Raw genomic sequence first — 25033 nt, 5'->3', positions numbered from 1 at the left:
GCATATCCCATGTTAAGATTAATTAGGCAAAAAATATTGTCTCTAAATCTTACTTTCTGTTCCAAACTGGAGGAAATCATTGAATAAATAAACCGTGCATAAAAGTAGCCTCAGAAAGGGTCAAAATTTGTGTTCTCTTTGAATATTAGCTGAGGCCTCCAGGGGGCAGCACCAAGGTAAAGAGCTGGACTAAGGCTGCTCTGTGCTCCTGTCCTGGGCTCCCCACAGCTCCCTTCCACCACCACTCCCATTCCGTCCAACTTTATTTTTAGCTGCCAGTGGGAGGGGGCAGGATAGGAGGGAAAGTAACGAAAACAGCCAAGGAGAGGGACAGAGCGACTCAGAGGAGAGGGACAGAGCGACTCAGAGCCTCTCGGACTGGACCGGACAAGCGCCCATGGAGTCTCTCTCCATCCCTCACCTGTTCCTGCCCCTGGTGTTGCTGACAGGTGAGGGAAGCGAACTTGGTTTCTGGTGGGAATGGAAGATATGTGGATTGTTTATAATTGGGACCATTATGGCTAAAATTCTTCGGGCGCTCAAGTCAGAGGTTAATACCGATGCTGTATTTCCTGTGTGCACTCATGTTCTTAGACACCCAAATGGCAGTAGCCAAAACTTCCTCTGGCTTGTACCTCATTATCTAAACCTTTGTACCTAATTATCTAAAACCTTTGTCCTAAAGTCCATAGACATGAGGGCACAGAAAAGAGATGTGTCTCTCATCTTCCATTCGGCTGCACTGATTCCTACCTTCCCTGCTTCTCCCTGCCATTGGTGCTCCTTGGTGCCTGAGGCATAATTGCCTTACTATGTGGTCAGAACTCTGGGTTCGCCTAACGACTGAACTACAGTTCCTGGTTTCATAGCCCTGCCAATTTCCTGGATTTAGAAAAAAAAAAAAAAAGGCTCACATATAAAATACCTTTTCTGAAAATGAGCACAGTGTGAGTTGGAGTTAGATTTTGGGGGATGGAGGGTTGCTTGGATGCAAAGAGCAAGACAGTAGAGAAGAGAATCATGGGAGGGATAAGAGGCTTGGAATTTTTCCCTGCTAGTGCCCTATAATCTTTGTTTCCTAAAATAACAGCTCTGATTTTATGGGAATTGGGGTCAGGAGAAAGGAATCAGTGGGACACAGATGGGGACCCCTAGCGTGGACTAAAGTTTGAGGAAACTATGGGAGTAGGCAAGGGGTGTTTGTAAGGTGGATGAGATGAGTAGATTGGGGGTGATAGGACCCTTAACAGGGATAGATGGCAGACTGTGTGTGGGCAGGCCGGTGGTTCCACCCACTTAATTAGCACTGAGGTTGGCAGGGCTGGAAGGAGCCAGCACCCTCGACCTTGGAGAAAGTGCAAGTGTGACAAGAAGAAACAGAAAGAGGAGACACCGGGCAGGGAGCTCCTTGCCATCGTTTCTTCCCATGGCCCTGGCTTCGGGAAGAATTAGGAAAGGGTGGTGCTCTGCATCCTCAGAAAAGCCCTCTCCCTCTTTGGACTCTCCAGGCTTAGAGAGGAGAATGTGTAGGAGGAATGATGTGGAGAGAGTAACTTGACTTTTCCAGATGTGTCTGTGAATGAGATTTCAGGAATGAGAATGGAAATACAGCTGTGCTTCAGCATGGCCCAGGGCCTTAGGATCCCGCACCCCCACCCCACAGGAAGAGAATCATCCAGTCATCCCACCTGGGGTTCTGAGGACATGACATTGACACGGAGCAGGAGAGCTGAGATAGAAACACTCCCTCCTGTCTTGTCTCCCACTAAGCCTCTCCAGTCCTTCATTAACTGATTGGTGGATGCTAATTATGATCCTCACCCCTCAGGTCTCTGCTCCCCCTTTAATCTGGATGAACACCACCCACGACTCTTCACAGGGCCACCAGAGGCCGAATTTGGATACAGTGTCTTACAGCATGTTGGGGGTGGACAGCGATGGTGAGAGGGAAAACAGAGGACCATGGGATTGGGACTGTGCACTCACTGATAAAGGGGAGGCAAGGTAGACCGGTCCAAGATGGCCTTTGAAAGTGCCTGGGGCTCCATGCCATCTCATGCACTCTCCCTCTCATTATACTAAGGACCATGCTCACCGGATCTTTATATCCATATTCTCCTTCCAGGATGCTGGTGGGCGCCCCCTGGGATGGGCCATCAGGTGACCGGAGAGGGGATGTTTATCGTTGCTCTATAGGGGGATTCCACAGTGCTCCATGTACCAAAGGCCAGCTGGGTAAGAAGCAGCCTGACCTTTCCCCTGCTAATTCCTGATGGTGACATCTAGTGACTCTGACCCCTTGGACGTTGTCTTCAACGGATTCAGTTTCTTCCCAAATGACCCTGAACTAAAGAAGCCGAACTATGACCCCATGACTTCATTCTCTTCCACCCTTCCTCCAACCAGGTGACTATCAACTTGGAAATTCCTCTCAGCCTGCTGTGAATATGCACCTAGGGATGTCTCTACTAGAGACAGACGCTGATGGGGGATTCATGGTGAGCTGAAAGAAGGGCCTCAGAAGGTTCACAGCAGGGAAGAGAGCATTATGGTATCTGGGCAGTGGTGGCTTGGGCCTTTCATCCCAGTGCTCTGGAGGCAGAGTCAGGCCTGATCTACAGAGTGAGCTCCAGGACAGCCAAGGCTATGCAGAGAAACCCTGTTCTGAAAAACCCAAAACCAAAACTAACCAAACAACAACAACAGAAAGAGCACTGTGGTAAGGGAAGTTAGTCTGTATAGAAGAGACAAGGAATTCAGAACCCTAGAGAGCAAGGCAGGGTTCCCCATGGAGAGGTCTCCATCTCTCTTTTAACTAGGTGTGTGTTCTGAGAGGCCCTCTCAAGCCTGGGGATAACTATTTCCCCTATCCACCCAGGCCTGTGCCCCTCTTTGGTCTCGTGCCTGCGGCAGCTCTGTCTTCAGTTCTGGAATATGTGCCCGTGTGGATGCTTCATTCCGGCCCCAGGGAAGCCTGGCACCCACCGCCCAACGTGAGCCAGTGGACGGGCCCTGGAAGCTCAGTTCCCAGATAGGGGTGCTGGGTGGGAAAAACCAGGACAAAAGACTCGGTGGAGGGTCTGCATGGCTATCCTCATCATTCCCAAGTGTGCTTGCAGAAGAGGCTCCTGTTTGGTAACAGGTTAGAATTCAGACTCCTCAGGAGAGCCTCAAGACACCAGGATCTGGTTTTACCAACTTAAAAAAAAAAACAAAAAAACCCCAGATATCCTGTGCACAGCCTATCCCTTATCCATCACGTTTACATTATTGTTGTTCTGTGTGCCATTTATTTTTGGACCTTGGTTTCCCTTTGTTTACCATGTTTTCTACTCCAGTGTATTTTCTCAGGGTCCTCCATATCTTATTTTTGGGGGTCTTATAGATGTCCAGTCAGCACTCGATTATTGGGTTCTCCCCTCATGCCTTTCATATACTTTCTTATCTACTGCCTTTTGGGAGATAGTCTTATATAGCCCAGGCTGTCCTTGATCTTGGAATTTGCTTGCCTCAGCTTCTCAGTCTCAAGTACTGGGATAATAGGCATGCATTGTCATGCCTGAGCTTTGCTGAACATGTCCCTCTGTGGCACATTGGTAGGGAATGAGTTCAAATACTGCCCCTCCCCCACAAACACACACAAACAAAAGTGAGGCTCTCTCAGTGTTCCATAGCACAGGATAGTGGTAGGCCTCTCGCTAGTTCATGTTTCATTCTTTACATCTGTCCATCTCTTCTTTCTTTGATTTCCACACTGGGGACCTGGCATAGTACTTTCCTGGTAATTAAGAGAGAAGTCCCTAGTAAGTGCTTGCATTGCAACGTCCTCCTGGGACATTCTCCCTTGCTGACTACACCCCACATCCTTCCATGTTTTTGTTTCCCATCACTATGCCCCCCTTCTAGGCTGTCCCACATACATGGATGTCGTCATTGTTTTGGATGGCTCCAACAGTATCTATCCCTGGTCAGAAGTTCAGACTTTCCTTCGGAGGCTGGTAGGAAGACTGTTCATCGATCCGGAGCAGATACAGGTAAGAGAAAGATAAGTGGATGGGATTGGAGGGAAGGAGGTAAACACTCCTGGACCCTTGGATGTAAGCAGCCATGTCCAGCCTCTTGATGACACCCTGGGACATTGTCTTCTACAGAACTCATGCTCAAGAACTGTGCAATTAACTTACCAAAAAGTCACAAACATTTCATAATGTTTGAAGTAAGTTTATGATTGTGTGGGGGGCCACACTCATAGCTTTCCTTTGCTGCATGTAGTTGCTTGGACAATGCATGCCCACGAGCTGCAAGTTAGACACACCTGTTCACTTCCCCTTCATCGTGCTGCAGGTTGGACACACCTGTTAGGGGTTCACTTCCCCTTCATCCTTTGTGCTCCATCTTCTCCACGCTCTTCATACATCCCATGTGGGCACACGGTCTATTGTTCTCAGGTAGGACTGGTACAGTACGGGGAGAACCCTGTGCATGAGTGGTCCCTGGGAGACTTCCGAACAAAGGAAGAAGTTGTGAGAGCAGCGAGGAACCTCAGTCGGAGGGAAGGGCGAGAAACGAGAACCGCCCAAGCAATCATGGTGGCATGGTGAGACATGGTAAAGGGGTCGTGTGAGGGAGGAGGAAGGATCAGCAGGGCGAGGGAGAGGGTCTGGAGTGTAGTGTATACATCACAAGATGCTCTGGGCGCTTATCTTTATCTGCATGCCAGAAGTTCGTGGAGGAAGGCTAGGTTGCTGTCACCGTACTCTCTTACTGTATTTGCATTTTACAGTGTCTGTGGGTGTATCTCTCCTTGTCTGTTCTGTTTCTGCACACAGAACTCCATCTCTCCTCTTCTACTCCTGCGTCAATTCTGATACTTAGCTTTTCAACCACTCACGCCCTAGTATTCTTTTCAAACATGACTCTAAACCTCTGGGGAGGCTACCTGACCTGACTAGTCTTTATTCTCCATTTCCTTGATCTTGTCAACCCAAGTGTTTGCTGAATGAATCTATAAATAAATAATGCTTGTACATATTTGCACTGATGACAGATTATTTTATATGTTCTGTGCCATCCAAACAGTCAAGTTGTGACTTTGTGCCAGTTTGCATGCTAGATACTGTTGGGAATGGTGTAGAAGACATCTGATCTCAGTGAACTGCTGACAGTGTTAAATACACTATACGGGCATGCCTGCATGCAAGCCTGTGTGTATGTGCATGCACGCACATACATATAACCATATAGCATTCCTTTATCTCTCTTCTTAGCACAGAAGGGTTCAGTCAGTCCCGGGGGGGAAGACCAGAGGCCGCTAGGCTGCTGGTAGTTGTCACCGATGGAGAGTCCCATGATGGAGAGGAACTTCCAGCAGCACTAAAGGCCTGTGAGGCTGGCAGAGTGACACGTTATGGGATTGCGGTGAGACTTGATCAAGTCCAGTTGTTTTGTTTTGTGTTGTATCGTGTGGGTGTGTGTATGTGTGTGTGTGCATGCATCAGTGCACATACCATAGTGTGTATATGTGGGTCAGAGAACAACCTCAGATGTTGGTCCTCACCTTCCATCTTGTTCACTTCGGCATACAATAAGCCAAATTAGCTAACCCACAAGTCTTGGGCAGGTCTTCTGTCTCAGCCTCCTGTCTCTTGGTTTGAGGCATGCTGGAATTATAGATAAGCTTATATTACTGTGTCCAGCATTTTGTGTGGGTCTGGAGATCTAAATTCAGGTTGTCAGGCATGCATAGCAAGCATTTTATCCACTGAGTCATCTTCCCAGGCCAAGAATTGACTCTGTATCTAGAAAGACTAAGGAAAAAAAGACTTTCAGGATGTGAAAGTATTAACCACTGCCTGGACTTCAGTCCTTATCTCCCTCCCTTGGCTTTATTTAGTTGGCTATGTTCTGTATCAGCTCTGACACCTTACTTCACACAACTAACGGACCCCCATCTTAAACCCAGGTCCTTGGTCACTATCTCCGGCGACAGAGAGACCCCAGCTCTTTTCTTCGGGAAATCAGAGCTATTGCTAGTGATCCAGATGAGCGATTCTTCTTCAATGTCACCGATGAGGCTGCACTGACAGACATCGTGGATGCACTGGGGGACCGGATTTTTGGTCTTGAAGGTAATGAGTATCCTGGCGAAACGGAAGTCCCGGTTGGGGTCCTTTTGGAGTGAGTTCAGTAGAGCGAGCTCCCCTGATAGCACCTTGCAATTTTCTCATGCCCAAGGGTCCCGTGGAGAAAATGAAAGTTCCTTTGGGCTTGAAATGTCTGAGATTGGCTTCTCCATCCACCGACTACAGGTTGGATAGACCCTGACCCTCTCAACATCCCCCTAGCTCTCCATTCTCTTCATAAGCCCTCTACTTCTAATTCAGATAACTTCAACCCCAAGGCCCTTCCCGATTTCTCCTTTAGCCCACATCCTGACCTTCCATGCCCTTCTGACCGCAGTGTACCTGTATGTGAGCATCTCACCACAGGAACGTTCTTTTTCCTCCGATTCCCCTCTGTCTTCTCATTGCCCACATCTGGTTCTACCCTTCAGGATGGGATTCTCTTTGGGATGGTGGGGGCCTATGACTGGGGGGGCTCCGTGCTATGGCTTGAAGAAGGTCGCCACCTTTTCCCACCACGAGCTGCCCTGGAAGATGAGTTTCCCCCTGCGTTGCAGAACCATGCAGCCTACCTGGGTGAGTCACAGAGAGTGGCAGGAAACTGGGAGAATAGGGGAGACCCAGCAGGGGGGTATGAGGCACTCCCCCTTAACTCGTGCACTTTGTCACTCAGCTCCTTAAATCTTTTTAGACCTCACCTTATGCCTTCAGGAAACCCTCCTCTCTGACTTCACCTTCTTCCTTTATATCACCACCTCTTCATTTTAGGTTACTCTGTTTCCTCTATGCTTCTGCCCGGTGGACGCCGCCTCTTTCTCTCGGGGGCACCGAGGTTTAGACATCGAGGAAAAGTTATCGCCTTCCAGCTAAAGAAAGATGGGGTTGTGAGGGTCGCCCAGAGCCTCCAGGGGGATCAGGTATGACATCAACAGAGGGTGGGACCCTTGGACCACCTCCCCCACCCCTACCCCCCAGGGACTGGACAAGAAGGGAAGGCAAGACTGGAAAGCCCGAGCTGAATTCTGGGTAGCAGTCTGTCAGGGATGTAAGGATCAGATTGGCAGATTGGTAAGTGCTTCCTGCTGAGTGCAGCTGTTCACAATCACCTTCCCTTTTCTCTTGGATCCTCACCATCCATCATTCCCAGATTGGCTCATACTTTGGCAGCGAGCTCTGCCCGTTGGATACAGATAAGGACGGAATAACTAATATCTTACTTGTGGCGGCTCCCATGTTCTTGGGTCCCCAGAACAAGGAGACCGGACGCGTTTATGTGTACATGGTGGGCCAGGTAAGAATCAGTGAGACTCCAAAAGATGTGTGTGGGTGATGGTGAAAGGAAGGGAAGAGGGAGGCACACATATTTGAGAGCTTGCTAAGGGGCAAAGGTCACCAGCTAAGCAATGCCTTTTAATCTCTTCTCCATTACAAGCAAAATTTGCTGATGCTCCAAGGAACCCTTCAGCCAGACCGTTCCCAGGATTCTCGGTTTGGCTTTGCCATGGCTGCCATTCCTGATCTGAACCATGATGGTTTCACTGATGTAGCGGTGGGGGCACCCCTGGAGGATGGACACCGGGGAGCGCTGTACCTGTATCATGGAACCCAGAGTGGAATCAGGCCGCATCCTACCCAGGTCAGCAGTGCAGGGATAAGAAACGTGTGGTGTGGCACAGGCCTTTCATTTCCAGAAGGTGGATCTCTGTGAATTCCAGATCAAACTGTTCTACATAGTGAGTTCCAGGTTACCCAGACTACACAGTGAGATGCTATTCAAAAAAAAAAGAAAAAAAAAAGAAAAGAAAATTTTTTCATTAGTTGAAAAATGGGATGGTGGATGAGGCAAAACCGAGATAGGCAAAACTTTCTTCCTTCCTTCCTTTCTTTCTGTTTTAAATATTTATTTATTTCATGTATGTGGGTACACTCTTGCTGTCTTCAGACACACCAGAAGAAGGTGTCAGATCCCATTACAGATGGTTGAGAGCCACCATGTGGTTGCTGGGAATTGAACTCAGGACCTCTGGAAAAGCAGTTAGGGCTCTTAACCTCTGAGCCATCTCTCCAGCCCACGCAAAACTTTCTTATTTTCTTGATGGATGGTGTCTTAGTCAGGGTTTCTATTCCTGCACAAACATCAAGACCAAGAAGCAAGTTGGGGAGGAAAGGGTTTATTCGGCTTACACTTCCATACTGCTGTTCATCACCAAAGGAAGTCAGGACTGGAACTCAAGCAGGTCAGAAAGCAGGAGCTGATGCAGAGGCCATGGAGGGATGTTCTTTACTGGCTTGCCTCCCCTGGCTTGCTCAACCTGCTCTCTTATAGAACCCAAGACTACCAGCCCAGAGATGGCACCACCCACAAGGGGCCTTCCCCCCATGATCACTAACTGAGAAAAATGCCTTACAGTTGGAGCTCATGGAGGCATTTCCTCAACTGAAGCTCCTTTCTCTGTGATAACGCCAGCTGTGTCAAGTTGACACAAAATTAGCCAGTACAGATGGGAATGTTAGAAAGAACCTGACAGGAGACAGGAAGGTGGCAGGAGTCCCTCCTCAGTCTCCTCTCTCTTCTCCTCAGAGGATTGCTGCTGTCTCCATGCCACAGGCCCTCCGATACTTCGGCCGAAGTGTGGATGGCCACTTAGATCTGGATGGAGATGATCTTGTGGATGTTGCCGTGGGTGCCCACGGGGCAGCCGTTCTGTTCAGGTGAGGAGCCCAGCTTAAGTAGCAGTGGGCAGCATGGCACAGCTTATAAGAACAAAGGTCACAGATTTGGGTTTCCTGGTCAGCTAATCTGATGCCTAAATCCCTAGTTCATAGAATGAAAGTAACTGCCACTACCTTTCTGGCTTGTTGTCAATATCAAACAAGATAGTCCAGTAAAGTGTTTTATGTGCTTTTTATTTTAATTTTATGTGTAGGGATGTTTTGCCTGTATGTATATCTATGCACTGTGTGTGTGTGTGTGCAGTGTCTGGGGAGACCAGAAGAAAGCATCAGACCCCCTGGAGCTGGAGTTTTACAGCTGGCCTTGAGTTTACTTGTGGGTGCTGGGAATCAAACCTTTGGAAGAGCAGCCAGTGGTCTTAACTGCTGAGTGGTCTCTCCAGTCTGACATTAGTGTTTATTGAATTGAGTGTATTATATATGATTCCCGCCATAGGCTTCTGGGAAGAGTGACACATTCAGACCATTTATCTATCTTATCTATCTATCTATCTATCTATCTACTTAATCATACAGAGGGCAAGTGCCAAGGTCTTTTCCTTTCCTTCTGGTTCTGAAGCGCAAGCCCAGATGCTCCAGAGCTCTGCTGCCGAGCTCCATCCCCAGGCTAGGGTTGTACTTTTAGGGGGAACTTAACCTGCTCCATTTAGAATTTCTTTTCCACCCTGTTCCCAGCTCCCAGCCCATCATCCACCTGATTCCAACCCTGGATGTGATGCCTCCCCACATCAGCGTGGTTCAGAAGGACTGTAAACGACGAGGCCAGGAAGCAGCCTGTCTGACCGCAGCCCTTTGCTTCCAAGTAGTGTCTCAAACTCCTGGGCGTTGGGATCGAAGATTCTGTGAGTGGTTATAATGTATCCAAGACAACCTTCAAGCCCTGGCCCTTCTTGGTGTCTGCATCTGCTTCCACTCTCACACCTGCCCCTCCTGCCTCTCCCATACAGACATACGATTCTCAGCATCACTGGATGAGTGGACCGCTGGGGCACGTGCAGCATTCGATGGCTCTGGCCAGCGCCTGTCCCCTCGGCAGCTCCAGCTTAGTGTTGGCAATGTCACTTGTGAACAGCTGCACTTCCATGCACTGGTGAGGATGGGGTAGGAACTGCTTTGTGTTGTTCAACCAGATCAGTGATAAAATGGAAACAGAGAGATTGAGACCATTCAGATCTGGGGGTCATAGGGATTGGACTCCTAGCTCTGTCACTTATCAACATGGACTCTGCCAAGTCACTTAGCCACCACATCTCAGTATCCTTGCTGAAAAGGGATGAAATATACTGATAACTATTTCATAGGAGTTGTATCAGAATTTCATTCCATCATACTGTGAAAACCTGGGGACAGTGCCCAGGGCATAGACAACCACACTTAACATATTCTGCAGATGCCTGGCTTCTCCTCCAAGCCTGGTTCCCCACAACTTGCCCTTCACTCTGTTTCCCTCAGGATACATCGGATTACCTCCGGCCAGTGGCCTTGACTGTGACTTTTGCTCTGGACAACACCACGAAGCCAGGGCCTGTGTTGGCGGAGGGATCCTCTACGACTCTACGGAAGCTGGTTAGCAGTGCTATGCTCTGCTCCATCCGGGGTCTCAGTACTGCCCTCCTAGTGAATTGATGAGCAAGGGGAGGTCACATACAAATGGTGAAATCTGATTCAGGCTCTGTTGAGCAAAGCATCCCAGTCCTTCCTCCTTTCCTTCCTCTCAGACCCTTAACTCTCTTGTAGATCCCCTTCTCAAAGGACTGTGGCCCTGACAATGAATGTATCACAGACCTGGTGCTTCAAGCTGACATGGACATCAGAGGCTCCAGGTTAGAGGCAGGTGGATTAGGTGAACCAGAAGGACTCAGGGGAGCTGGAGAGGGTTTATTTGCTTGTTAGTTTAGTTCAGTTTGTTTTGTTTTGGTGGGGAGCAGGTTCTTCCTATGTAACCCTGGATGGCCTGGAGCTTGCTATTTAGACTGATCTGGCCTCAATCTCGAAGAAATTCACCTGTCTTCCAAGTGCTGGGATTAAAAGCATGTGATACCATATTGGAAATGAGACTTTTTTTTGATTTTTAATATTTTTATTACATATTTTCCTCAATTACATTTCCAATGCTATCCCAAAAGTCCCCCATAGCGCCCCCCACTTCCCTACCCACCCATTCCCATTCTTTTGGCCCTGGCATTCCCCTATATTGGGGCATATAAAGTTTGCAAGTCCAATGGGCCTCTCTTTCCAGTGATGGCCGACTAGGCCATCTTTCGATACATATGCAGCTAGAGACAAGAGCTCCGGGGTTCTGGTTAGTTCATCATGTTGTTCCAACAATAGGGTTGCAGATCCCTTTAGCTCCTTGGGTACTTTCTCTAGCTTCTCCATTGGGAGCCCTGTGATACATCCAATAGCTGACTGTGAACATCCACTCCTGTGTTTGCTAGGCCCCGGCATGAGACTTTTGATTCTCTTTTGCCTCTTAGTCTTTGCTTTGTCTTCACTCTTAGGAAGTCCCCATTTGTGGTTCAAGGTGGACGACAGAAAGTGCTGGTGTCGGCGACCCTGGAGAACAAGAAGGAGAATGCCTACAACACTAGCCTGAGTCTCAGCTTTTCTAGAAACCTCCACTTGGCCAGTCTTACTCCTCAGGTACCTTGGAGGAAGGGACTGAGGCAAAGGAAGAAAGGCGGAGGGAGACCAGGACCTTGGCTAGGGGGTGCTGTGGAGAAAGGCTCCGGGTGTAGAGTTTGAGTGGAAGTGTGGCTCCAGCTCTAACTTCCCCCTCCATCCCTCTGCCTTCAGAAGGCCAAATCAGTGAAGGTGGAGTGCGCAGTTCCTTCCCCCCATTCCCGGCTCTGCATCGTGGGGCATCCGGTCTTCCAGACTGGGGCCAAGGTGAGCATGGGTTCAGAATGAGGGAAGGTGCTGAGAAAGCCAGGTCTGGGATCCATGAGGTGTGGAAGTTCTGAGGAGGAGAGAGACATGGGCTCTTGTCCCTCCATGGGTTTCCCACAGGATGAGTTCATTATTATTCCATCCCTGTCTTTTGGCTCCAGGTGAGCTTCCTGTTAGAGTTTGAATTTAGCTGCACCTTCCTCCTGAGCCAGGTCTTTGTGAGGCTGACTGCCAGTAGGTGAGAACAAAGGAGCCTCCCCCAAATCCCTATCCACGCCCTTCAAAGCACTCACTGAAAGAGAAGTAGGTGGCTGGAAGAGACAACTCTAATTTTTCTGGTAGCAGAGAGGGTCCCTGAGAAGGGACTGGGATGTGAAACTTTCTCCCTGGCCCTGCAGCAGCAGCCTAGAGATGAATGAGACCCTTCAAGATAACACAGCTCAGACCTCTGCCTACATCCAGTACGAACCTCACCTCGTGTTCTCCAGGTATGGCTGGCTCCTGGCTGGTGCCCCGTTCTGACCCTGATTGAACAGATTAGCATCCATTGTGCTTTCTTGCTGTCCTTCCTTGTGCTTTAGCGTTCCAGGAACACAATCCTTGGGCTACTCAGTCTTTTGGTCCTCACTCCCACTCATAGGCAACGTTTCCTCTTAAGCATCTTGTTGTCAGGTCCTGGGCATTAGAACTGGGATAAACAAATACAGGGTTATGGCCAAACATCTTTCTTTCAAAATCAAACCTTTGTGATATTTAATTTCATTCTTATCCCCTCCTATCTCATTATCCTTGACCCTACCTTCCCTGAATCCATGTTTGTATGCTGATCATGTGTCCTGTGTCTGTGTCATGGCTGTGACCTTACACCTCCTGGCTTGGTGTCTACACAGTGAGTCCACTCTGCATCGGTATGAGGTTCACCCTTACAGGACTCTCCCAATGGGTCCTGGTCCCGAATTCAAGACCACTCTTAGGGTGAGAAGCTAGAGGGGTCTTGGCATCCTAGGGGTGGTGTGGAGAAAGACAGAGGAGCCTCTCATGGATTTGAGAGGCTGACGGAGCAAATGAAGCAGATTCTCTGTCTCTTGCCTCTTCCTGATTTAAATTCTTCTCCCAGGTTCAGAACCTTGGTTGCCATGTGGTCAGTGGTCTCGTCATCTCCGCCCTCCTTCCAGCTGTAGCCCATGGGGGTAACTACTTCCTGTCACTATCTCAAGTCATCTCTGGCAATGTGAGTCTGGGCCAGAGCATGTGGATCTTGAATTAGTGGACTCCCATCTGTTGGCTTACTGCTCTCTGGCTCCTCTTCCTGGGACCACTCTTATATGTGGCTTGGGAGGAGGAAAGGGCTTCTGCATTAGAAGGGTTATAGGAGTGGCCTGTCTAGGAGGGTCTTTCAAGTTGGACCTTTCTCTAGGCAAGCTGCACGGTGCAGAACCTGACTGAGCCCCCGGGATTCCCTGTGCACCCAGAGGAGCTTCAGCATACAAGCAGACTGGTAGGAGTCACAGGAAGGTGTCTGGGACAGGAATGCACATAGAGATTGCAGTTTGGTGACAGGTGGGTGGGACGTGGCAATGGGAGGAGGGATATTCCCATTCCAGAGTCCTGATTTGTCTCTGTTCTGGTAGAATGGGAGTAACAGTCGATGTCAGGTGGTAAGGTGCCACCTTGGACTGCTGGCAAAGGGGACTGAGATCTCTGTCAGGCTGCTGAGACTGGTTCACAATGAATTCTTCCGGAGGGTAAGCCGTTCTTCCTTTCTGCTTCTCTCTAAAACATTAGCCCGGCTCTGGAGGCACATAAACTCATGTGTAAACTCAGCCTCCCTCTGCTTGACACAAGCAAGTGGTTTTATCTCGCTAATCTTTTGTCCTGATGTTTTTGTTTGCTGTTGTTTTGTTTTGTTTTCAAGACCGGGTCTCTTTATATAGCCCTGGCTGTTCTGGAGCTCACTATGTAGACCAGGTGACCTTGATCTTATGAAGATCCATCTGTTTCTGTCTCCCAAGTGCTGAGATTAAAGGCATGAGCCACCATGCCTGATCTTTTCATGATCTTTACAATGAGAACAATGATACCTAGCTTGTGGAATTGTTCTGAGGTAACATAAGGCAAGCCCTAACTAGAACATAGCATCCACCCTTGTATTTTCTTCTATGTAGTGCCTGTCTTAGAGTTTTACTACTGTGAACAGACACCATAACCAAGGCAACATGTTATAAGAACAACATTTCACTGGGGCTGGCTTATAGGTTCAGAAGTTCAGTTCATTATCATCAAGGTAGGAACGTGGCAGCATTCAGGCAGGCATGGTATAGGATGAGCTGAGAGTCTTCATCTGAAGTCTGCTAGCAGAATACTGACTTCCAGGAAACTAGGATGAGGGTCTTATAGCCCATGCTCACAGTGACACACCACCTACACCAACAGAGCCATCGCTTCTAATCATGCCACTCCCTGAGTAGGACACGTACAAACCATCACAGTGTCCCTTAGCACCACCGTAGAGATCAATTAATAGAATGCCCACATTTAACAACATGCCAAGTCAGGTATGGTGCTATACATCCTTAACTCCAGCACTCAAGAGGCAGGTGGCTCTCTGGCTCTCTGTGAGTTCAAAGTTCATGGCTAGCCTGGTCTACATAGCAAATCCCACACCAGCCAGCCAGCCAGCTAGCCACACACACACACACACACTCACACATGTAAACACATACACAGACACACATACACACTTCATCAAGTGTCTGTTATAGGAATGACTCTGTGTTAAGTCAACACCAAAAAGACGAGTCCTCAGGTGTGTCGGGTCACACATTGCAGGTGTTTAATTACTTTTCTTGTCAAACAAATGAATACAATGATTGCTATTGTGCAGAGCGTGGTGGCGCACGCCTTTAATCCCAGCACTCGGGAGGCAAAGGCAGGTGGATTTCTGAGTTTGAGGCCAGCCTGGTCTACAGAGTGAGTTCCAGGACAGCCAGGGCTATACAGATAAACCCTGTCTCGAAAAACCAAAAAAAAAAAAAAAAAAATAATAATTGCTATTGTATTGTCTGATTTTTATGGGGTAGTGGAAAGTAAGATTGCATAGTTGAGATAGGGATCTAGACTATGAGGATCTTCGAACTTGTCACTATATGATAGGCACTCAGAAGTCAGTGTGAGCAGGGGAATGCCATCTTAATTATAAATGGCTATTAAGCACTAGGAGATTAGATTGTACATTTACATAGAACAGCTACCATCAGGATTGTAAGCTCTCTGAGCTATAAGTATGTTTTAGGTAAGTAAAGTCTGAGGAATTCTTCTCCAAGTCTGGTACTCTCTTGATCTCTCTTGATCATCTTGTTTGATTCCGTTGTGTGTGACTCTAGGACACCACTGCCCACCCCCAGACATTTTTATTATTTTTTTTCAGCATTTATTTTTATTTGTGTGTGTGTGTCTATATGCATGTGTGAGCACATGTGTGTGAGTGCTGTCAAGGAATAGAAGGCAGCGTTGTGTGCCCTGGAGTTAAAGTTACAAGCAGTTATCTGGGTGCTGGGAACTGAACTCTCGTCCTCTTTGAGAGCAGCAAACTCTTACTAGCTGAATCATTTCTCCACTCCACCCAACCCCCAGGATTTAGTGAGTTGTTCTAGTTAGCCTTGGACTGACTGATTCTGTCAGCGCTGGGATTACAGGTGTGTACCACCATAGCTACGTGATGATGATGATGATGATAGCAAAAATTTGTTAAGAAGCCATTAGAGGGGCTGGTGAGATGGCTCAGTGGGTAAGAGCACCCGACTGCTCTTCCAAAGGTCCAGAGTTCAAATCCCAGCAACCACATGGTGGCTAACAACCATCCGTAATGAGATCTGGCGCTCTCTTCTGGAGTGTCTGAAGACAGCTACAGTGTACTTACATATAATAAATAAATCTTAAAAAAAAAAAAAAAGAAGCCATTAGAGGGCCTGGGGAGGGGGGAGTGACTCAGTAAGTAAAGCATGACCCCAGGGCGCACATAGAAAGCTGGATGAAGTGACGCGTTTGTAATCCCAGTGTGATGTAGGAGAGCGATTCAGGTACATCCCTAGAAGCTTACTCACCTGCTAGTCTCACCTTTTTGACAAAGTACAAACAAACAAACAAACAAAGAAACAAAGGCCGCTTAAAGGCAGAGGCAAGTTCATCTAGGTGAGCTCAAGGCCAGCCAGCTGATGAGAACTGTCAAAAAAAAAAAAAAAAGTCCAGGTCAATGGCAGACCCTGTTTCAAACAAAAGGACAAAAGAAGGCAACACCCAAGATTGTTGTCTTGATCTCCACACATCCACCAACACACACACACACACACACACACTGCTACACAATTGTCATAGACACTGGCAGCACAAAGGCTAATCAAACACAGTCCTTAACCTCCAGGATCTTACAGGCCAGTGGACATAGATGAAGCTGTAAACAGGAGGTATAGTAGGTTCACGGGCATGCTCTCCGAAGCTCAGCTTTTGTAGGGTCCCTGTTGAGTCATAGTTAGGCCCTTGAGCCTATTGTATCCATTCTTACTCTTCCTTCCTCTTCCTCAAGACTCCACTGATGACGTTCACCCCAAGCACCTCCCAAAGGCCCCACTGGTGAACACAACAGTTGGACAAAGTTTATATCTCTTAATATCTTGCGGTAGACACCAAGATTCAACATGAAGGCTTAAGGACCCTCAACCCACACTTAGATCCTAGTATCAGTGGGAGTTGGTAAAAAACGTGTCTCTGATCTCAGAAAGGTTCAGCCCCATGGAGGCTCCTGAACAGAAAGGGAAGTTGAACGTCCTAAACTGTGTATTTGGGAACAGGCTTTCTATCTGTTTCCTGTAAAAATACCGGGGTTTTCCAAGCCTGCCTCAGCTCTTGAATGGAGACTTGCTTATGCCTAGGCCTTAAGCTAGGCTTGCTCTCTAACTAGCTCTTATCTTTTTTTTTTTTTTTCTTTTTTTTTTCTTTTTTTTGGTTTTTTCGAGACAGGGTTTCTCTGTATAGTCCTGGCTGTCCTGGAACTCACTCTGTAGACCAGGCTGGCCTCGAACTCAGAAATCCGCCTGCCTCTGCCTCCCGAGTGCTGGGATTAAAGGCGTGCGCCACCAGCCCGGCACTAGCTCTTATCTTATATTAACCTGTAATGCTATTCTATGCCTGCCACATGGCTGGGTGCCTCTGAGTCTGGATAATGCATCTCAGTATCTTTCTCTCTTTGGCTCCCTCCCTTCCTCCCTCCTCCCCTCCCCTCCCTCTTATCTCCTGGGGCAGGACAATCCTCTCTTTGGTCCACAGCAGAGACTCCCACTGGGATCAGAGGTCCTGCCTCCTCTTCTCCTGCCCAGCTATTGGCTGATCAGCTCTTTATTAACCAATCAGAGATGATGGGAAACAATCTTTACACAACATGGAGACAGGAGATGCTTGACTGTGTCACCATCTCAACTGCAACCAGATCTCTAGGCACAGCCATCAGCTTCTGAATACACAGTGCATAAAACCATCCCTCTGACAGTTTCCCTTCCTCTTTCCCCATCCATTTCCAACAGCATCTTATGGTCTTCAGGGCCCTGGTAACTGTGCCCACGGAACTTCAGCCTTCTTTTTTTTTTTTTTTTTTTTTTTTTTTTTTTTTTTTTTTTTTTTTTTGATACGGGGTTTCTCTGTAGCCCTGGCTGTCCTGGAACTCACTCTGTAGACCAGGCTGGCCTCGAACTCGGAAATCTACCTGCCTTTGCCTCCCAAGTACTGGGATTAAAGGCATGGGCCACCACGCCCGGCGGAACTTCAGCCTTGCTCTTGGGGTTCTACACTACCAGATGATGGCTCAGTTTAAATGTTTTCCTAACTGTTCATTCCACAGGCCAAGTTCAAGTCTGTGACAGTGGTCAGCACCTTCAAGTTAGGAACTGAGGAGGGCAGTGTCCTACTACTGAACGAAGCCTCCCGCTCGAGTGAGGTAGGGTGGAGCTGGGAAGCGTGGCAATGGGTTGGGAAAAGGATGGCCCTTCTCTCCCTCTATTTTTTCAACTTAGTTTTTAAAATCTATGTGTGTCAGTGCCTGCAAGCAAGTGAGCCATGAGGAGCGGTCAGAACCTCTTAGTTCTGGATCCCCCGGAACTAAGATGATTTTGAGTCACCATATGGGTGCTGGGAACCAGACCTACAACCTTTTTGCAAGAGCAACAAGTGCTTTTAACTATCGTGCCATCTCTCCTACCCAACAATGGGATTCTTCAGAGCAAAATTATATCCACTGGACGGTCCACCAGGCAGGGGTCCATCAGTCAGAAGTGGCGGTTCCATGAGTCTTGCTTCTTGCTTCAGTGTTTTTAAGTAGAAAGAAGTTTCAGTTTTTTGTTTTATTTATTTATTTTTTACTCTATTTAGGGGCTGGCTTTGTTATAATGTTGACTGAGGCTGAGTTAAAGGGCAGACATAAAACACAGGTCAGGGGTGGTGATGCCTGCCTGTAATTCAAGTACTGGGGAGCTGAGAGAGGAGGCTTGCCATGAGCTGAAGGCTGGCCTGGGACATGAAATAAAACTGCCTCAAACACAAGCAAACAAACCAAGCCACAAAAAGCCACCTCAAAAGCCAAGCAAGAAAAGACAAAACAAACTCTCCTTGCTATGCAGAGTCACTTGGAGGTGATTCAGACCCTCCCGACCCTCATCTCCCTGTGGATCCTCGTTGGCAGTGTCCTGGGGGGGCTGCTCCTGCTTGCTCTCCTTGTCTTCTGCCTGTGGAAGGTAAGGCCAGCATCTTACTCTGTTGGAAAGAAAGGACAGGCTCTGTGCTAGTCAGTTAGGATGGGGTTGGGGGGCTGCCATGTTCAACTCTCCTTGACTCTGTCCCACAAATGATGGTTGAATCAACCTAAGCCAAATAAAATAAATTTGAATCTCATTTTTGGAAACAGAACAGAAGCCAAGACCTCAGATAAGCGAGGGCTATTGGCAAGGCCCCCAGCCGGGACATCTGGCAATGACTGGTATCTTTTCCTCTATAGCTTGGCTTCTTTACCCGTAAGAAAATCCCCAAAGAAGAAGAAAGTGAGGAGAAGTTGGAGCAGTGACTGACTGCAGGAGGCTCAGAAGCCCACTTTGGCAGCCTTTTCAAGAGACTCCGGATCCAAACTAGGCTTGGAGGCTCAAAGGGGAAAAGATGCTGCCAGCATGTGTCTGCAGGCCTGCAGCCTGACTTGACTTTTGAGCCATGGCGATGCTTCTGGCAAGAGATGAAGCTTTGCCTTAGCTGAGAAGGGCTGACACCAAAACACATAATATCCTCACCCTGTGTGTCCCCCTCCCGAAGGCTTCCACAGCCAGCACTGGTTCGTTGTTTTGGACCCTATCTTCCCCATTACCAGGAGTCAAATGATTTTACTCCCGACTTTCCTTGCAGATTTCCTCTGTCCCCCCTCTCAATTCCGAAAAGAAGGTTATTCTCTGCACCACCACCACCCCCCCTCAACCTCCCCCCCACCCCACCCCGCGCGCGCGCACACACTTTCTCACCTTCCTGGCTGCTCCCCACTCCACAGGAGAGAGCTGACGTTGGCTTAAAAGAAGTAAAAGTCAACATCTGCTGCTTTCCCGTGGAGTCCTGTGATTCATAGATCCGGGTGGGGAGAGTCAACAGGAAAAAAGGAGGGAGGAGAAAAAGCCACAAGAGACATTCTGTACAATTCCAGGGCACAGAGAAGCCTTCAAACCGGCAACTGCCAGCCGGCTGAAACCTGAGACTTCACAGTACTCCGCCCTCAGGTGCTAGGGAAACCCAGCTGCCCCCAGGCTCTCCGGGCTGAGGCATCCCAACCCTCATCCTTCTCTGGGAGCAAGGCCAGGACTTGATGCTAAATTTTCCGGAGCCAGAGGCCCCCAAGTGGTTCAAGCTGGGATAGCAGGGGAGCCTGGTGACAATTTTCTCCATTTACTCTTTGGGGCTTTCTGAAAGCTTCATGGTGGAAGAAGCCCTTTCACCAGGTTTGGGTAACAACAGCCCCCTGAGATAGATCCAAACAAGCGGGAATCTGCATCTGGGAGGAAGCCTACATGGTTGGCATCAGGTGTCTGGAGAGTAAACACTTACTTGCCCAGTGTTGGCACTATAATGGTGATAGCCTGGGACGACTATTCTGAGACTCCTGTCATGTGCTGTAGGTGTCTCGGCTGCAGTGAGTTTTTCAGCCCTTACTTGATCACCTTTTCTGGAAATTGCGTGTTAACTAAACCCTCTCCCTTTTGTCCTATGTTTTGGTTCATGGGTAAGTTTAATTCTCAGAGTAATGGGAAAACTTGTTGTTTATTGTAATTAAGACCTTTGAACAGCAAAGACAGTTTCTGATCTCCATAGTTTAGCTCTGACAGAGGCCCTCTTAGACTGTGACAAGAGGAAATCCCATTGAGCAGTTGACCAGCAGCCAGAGAACCGGTCTTCCCAGGCTGTTCTGAGTCTGCTTGCAATGTTTATTTTGGTGTCTCTGGTCTTCTGCAGAGGGTCCCTCCTGGGGACTGTCATGGTGAGCAGATGGTCAGAACAAATAAAATCCAGTTATCAAATGACTTCTGGCTCTGTTTGAGTTTCCTGGGATATAGAGTGCTCATGGATAGTGTTTGCAGCATTTTAATACAGCAACATGGCTGCCCTGAAAAGGATCGCATCCAAAGACCTTCTAGATCCCTGTGATCTGGCTGGAATACTGACATGCCTTACTCCCAGGAGACAAAGGCAAGCAGGTCTCTAAGTTCAAGGCTAGTCTAGTATAGAGTAAGTCCCAGGTAAAGAAAAGTTAAGGTCCAGGCATGGTGGTACACACCTTTAATCCCAGCACTCGGCAGACAGAGGATGCAGATCTCTGAGTTCTGTTTAGTCAAGTCAGTGAGTGTAGTTCATTTGAATTGGGAATCCAGTGAGTTGATTGGCAGGTCAGTTTGTGGAATTCAGAGGTGGTTTTGTTTTGTTTGTTTGGTTGGTTGGTTGGTTTTTTTCAAGACAGGATTTCTCTGTATAGCCCTGGCTGTCCTGGAACTCACTCTGTAGACCAAGCTGTCCTAGAACTCAGAAATCCACCTGCCTCTGCCTCCCAAGTGCTGGGATTAAAGGCGTGCACCACCACCACCCGGCCAGAGGTGTTTGGTTTTTTTTTTTTTTTTTTAAAGATTTTACTTTTTTTTTTTAATTTTATTTATTATTTTATTATATGTAAGTACACTGTAGCTGTAGCACCAGAAGAGGGCGTCAGATCTCATTATGGGTGGTTGTGAGCCACGATGTGGTTGCTGGGATTTGAACTTCAGACCTTCGGAAGAGCAGTCGGGTGCTCTTACCTACTGAGCCATCTCACCAGCCCCAGAGGTGGTTTTTTAAGGAACAGTTTTACAGGGACAGGTTGCAAAGAGAACACGGTAGTAGGCATCGGTGACGACAGAACAGGCCAAAGAATGAGAAGGAACCAGAAGATTAGATTGCTAGAGTTAGTTTGAGGCCAAGTAGAGAAATTCATTGAGAAGCTAAGAGAAGTCCAATTAAATCAGTCAGCTTGGAGAGGGGTTTGAGCCAGAACAGCTGAGCTGACCCAGCCAGCCAGAGTTCAGAAAGTGCTAGAAAGGGTGAGCTTGTTCAGAAGTAAGCCTTCAAGACAACAATTACAGCAGGTGAATAAACATTACTTTTACAATTATTGTGACTGTTTTCTGTGACTCTTCTTTCCCAGGAGATCTGCTCCATCATCCCACAATCCTCACCAGCTTCCGGGACCGTTTAAAGTATCCTGGGAAACACACAGGCCTGGATCGAAGTCTGTGCCTTTCATTTGTTGCCATATGATCTTGAACAATTCATAATTTCTTGGAGGTTCAGATAACACCAAGAAATTCTGGCTTGCTGGTGGTGGCGGTGGCGGCAGACACCTTTAATCCCATTACTTGGAGGCAGAGGCAGATGGATCTCTGAGTTTGAGGCCAGCCTTGTCTACAGAGAGAGTTCTAGAACAGCCAGGGCTACACAATGTCTTAGAAACAGCAGAGATAGATAGATAGATAGATAGATAGATAGATAGATAGATAGGGAGAGGAGAGAGAGAGAGAAAGAGAGAGAACTTATAGTACAGTAGTATAGGATAGGATAGGATAGGATTTGGGCATGTAGGCTATGCAGTTTCAAATGTACGTCAGATTTAACATCTGCCCCAGCCTTCTCATGTTTAGAGGACTAAATGAGACCATCCGGGTAAGGCAACCATGTAGCAAATACTTAATAAATAGTAACCATAATTACAAAAATGTTTTGTTATAGAATAATCTATTGTTCCATGTGTTGTGAGGGCTGAGTAGAAGATCTACTGAAGTATGAAGTGGCTCCCGACCCTGATTTGTCTCCTTTAAGCCACTTGCTCCTCCTACTAAATCTTTTACCCTGTGCTTCGTGTCCTGTGAAGCGGACTCCGAGCTTCTGAGGTGATGATTAACTGTTGATGGTAAAAGTTCTGGTGGTAAAGTCAAATCCACTTGATTTCTTTAAATGCCTGCGTGTTTTCTGGGTCTCCTTTAGTTGTCTGTTGCCTTGGTGGTTGTTTTTGAGATACAATCTTCTGTAGCCCAGGTTGGCCTGAAATCGTTGTATAGCCAAGGCTAACCTTGAATTCCTGATCCTCCTACCTGCACCTTCCAAATGGTGGAATTACAGGTGTATACCACCACACCTGGCTTTTTCTAGGCAGTTCATAGACAACCTGGGTTCTGTGCATGTACTGAGAAGAGTGTATGTCACATATGGTCTGTGCCCACAAAGGCCAGAAGAGGGCATGAGAGAGCTGGAGTTACAGGTGGATGTAAACAGTCCAACATAGGTGCTGGGAAACAAGTTTGGATGCTCTGGAAGAGCAGGAAGTACTCTTGTCTAGTGAGCATCTCTCCAGCCCCTTCTTCTTGGTTTTTGTTTTGTTTTTTGTCTTTGTTTTTTGTTTTGTTTTGGTTTTTCTAGACAGGGTTTCTCTGTGTAGCCCTGGCTGCCCTGGAACTCACTCTGTAGACTTGGAACTCAGAAATCTGCCTGCCTCTGCCTCCCAAGTGCTAGGATTAAAGACGTGTACCACCACTACCCCGCCACCCCCTTCCTCTTTATCCATATGATTAAAAGAACACTTTGGAGCTGGCAGATAGCAGGTAAAGGTGCTTGCCACAATCCTGACAGACTGAGTCTGATCCATAGAACACAGGTGACCCCCAGGGTATGTATGATGGAAGGAGTGAACCCCTTCTCTGTGTGTTGTCCTCTGGTCTTCACAACTGTGCCATGGCAACAACCCCCACAAACACATACAGGCAGGCATAAAGAAATGTAATAATTTTTTTTGAAAGAAAACCTTCCCCCCATTTCTGTCATTTCTTTTTCTTTTCTTTTTCTTTTTCTTTTTCTTTCTTTTTTTTTTTTTTTTTTTGATTTTTTGAGACAGGGTTTCTCTGTGTAGCCCTGGCTGTCCTGGCACTCACTTTGTATACCAGGCTGGCCTTGAACGCAGAAATCCACCTGCTTCTGCCTCCCGAGTATTTCTGTCATTTCTTAACCATTGGTTAAGATCAAGTGTATTATCAAAGTCTTCCACCAAGGACATATCTGCCTCCTCTCTGTCCTAAGCTCAGGAGCAGGGCTCTTCCCGACTTTCTCAGCCTATTCTTTAGAATAGAAGTTCATTAGTCTTTTGAAGCAAAACCAGTGTAGAAGCAACTATAGAAACAATGGTTTCTCCTCCACACTAGACACTTCCTTTCTTGTTGCTTTTTGCTCACTCATGCATTTATACAATCACACATTTACTTACCAGACATTAAAAAACTACTATGTGCCAAGCTAGGGGACTAATTTAAAAAAAAAAAACAACAAAAAACCAAAAATACAAAAATACAACCACTACCATCAGAGAGTCCCCACCTGATTGGAAAAACAAAGATGCAAACACACAACAGGAAGGTGGGGGCCATCTAGGTGATGGTAAGAATGACCAGTAAGGGGGGCTGGGGAGATGGCTCAGCAGTTAAGACCACTGACTGCTCTTCCGAAGGTTCAAATCCCAGCAACCACATGGTGGCTCACAACCATCCGTAACTGGAATGTCTGAAGACAGCTACAGTGTACTTACATATAATAATAAATAAATCTTTTTTTAAAAAATGACCAGTAAGGCACACACCAAAAAGCACACTGTTGGGCAGGTTGTCAGAGCTTTAAGGGAAATTTTACAACAATGAAAAACACTTTACATGGATTAAGAAGTTGCAAAGGGGGCTGGTGAGATGGCTCAGTGGGTAAGAGCACCGGACTGCTCTTCCAAAGGTCCGGAGTTCAACCACATGGTGGCTCATAACCATCCGTAACTGGAGTGTCTGAAGACAGCTACAGTGTACTTACATATATAATAAATAAATATTAAGAAAAAAAAAAGAAGTTGCAAAGGGCATTATGAATGGATTGTCTGCTACAACAGTTTAAACTTGGAAGTTTGCCAGAAAAGACTGAGAGCGAAGGCAGGCTTCTGGTTTTGGTTTTGGTTTTGGTTTTTGAGACAGGATCTCTCTGTTATGTACCTCTGGCTGTCCTGGAACTTGCTATGTAGACCCACCACACAAGACTGGCCTCAATTTACAGAAATCTACCTGCCTCTGATTCCAGAGTGCTGAGATTAAAGGCGGAGGCGTCACCACGCCTTCTTCAGCCTTCTGTTTCAGAAGAACCTTGAAAACCATGTTAAGAACTTTGGGCGGTGGTGGCACACGCCTGTTATCCCAGTACTTGGAAGGCAGAGGCAGGCAGGTTTTTGAGTTCGAGGCCAGCCTAAAAAAGAAAGAAAGAAAGAAAGAAAGAAAGAAAGAAAGAAAGAAAGAAAGAAAGAAAGAAAGAAAGAAAAGGAAAAGAACTTTGAACCTATAGCATCTTGGGGTCGGGGATGGGGGGGTCTGCTGCTAAGCCTCACTACCTTAGTTCAAGCACCGGATTCACACGGTGAATGGAGAAAGCCAGCGCTGGTTGTCTTCTGACCTCCACAAGGGTGCCCACTCTTAGCACATACTCACGCCTCAGTAAATGAATTAATGTAAAACACTTCTAAAAAGAATTTTGGGCTTTATTCCATAGGGTTCCATGAGTATTTGGGTGGGCTTGCTTGGTTTACAGGGAGGAGAAAGGAGAGATGGGAAGGCCAGACCAGTTGGCTGTAACTAACACTGGTCAAACAAGAATTACTAAGAAGTGAGTCTAAAGGA

At 47.4% G+C, this 25033-nt stretch overlaps 1 protein-coding gene across 1 annotated transcript; it reads left to right on the top strand.

Annotated features, from left to right (window-relative positions):
• Nucleotides 1-302: 302 nt before the first annotated feature.
• Nucleotides 303-19168, top strand: Itga10 (integrin subunit alpha 10). The gene is made up of 30 exons (XM_021158707.3): nucleotides 303-449; nucleotides 1829-1940; nucleotides 2126-2235; nucleotides 2407-2498; nucleotides 2879-2993; nucleotides 3907-4034; nucleotides 4449-4597; nucleotides 5268-5418; nucleotides 5963-6128; nucleotides 6235-6308; nucleotides 6554-6698; nucleotides 6891-7039; nucleotides 7270-7413; nucleotides 7555-7758; nucleotides 8704-8834; nucleotides 9531-9697; nucleotides 9803-9945; nucleotides 10308-10421; nucleotides 10593-10678; nucleotides 11357-11498; nucleotides 11652-11744; nucleotides 11906-11982; nucleotides 12143-12232; nucleotides 12635-12719; nucleotides 12862-12975; nucleotides 13162-13242; nucleotides 13376-13489; nucleotides 17635-17730; nucleotides 18410-18523; nucleotides 18784-19168. The coding sequence occupies exons 1-30, from the start codon at nucleotides 398-400 to the stop codon at nucleotides 18847-18849; spliced, it is 3504 nt and encodes a 1167-aa protein (XP_021014366.1). The 5' UTR covers nucleotides 303-397; the 3' UTR covers nucleotides 18850-19168.
• The last annotated feature ends 5865 nt before the right edge of the window (nucleotides 19169-25033 follow it).

Source organism: Mus caroli, unplaced genomic scaffold (assembly GCF_978045245.1).
Source record: "Mus caroli unplaced genomic scaffold, Mus_caroli_1 scaffold_3, whole genome shotgun sequence".
NCBI lineage: Eukaryota > Metazoa > Chordata > Mammalia > Rodentia > Muridae > Mus > Mus caroli.
This window is presented reverse-complemented; position numbering and strand designations above follow the sequence as displayed.

Excerpts from the sequence above, each read along its gene's own strand:
- Itga10 (XM_021158707.3), top strand. The coding sequence starts at position 398 with ATGGAGTCTCTCTCCATCCCTCACCTGTTCCTGCCCCTGGTGTTGCTG. Across the intron at positions 4,598-5,267 it reads CAAGCAATCATGGTGGCATG|CACAGAAGGGTTCAGTCAGT; the intron begins GTGAGACATGGT and ends CTCTCTTCTTAG. Across the intron at positions 12,720-12,861 it reads AATTCAAGACCACTCTTAGG|GTTCAGAACCTTGGTTGCCA; the intron begins GTGAGAAGCTAG and ends TTCTTCTCCCAG.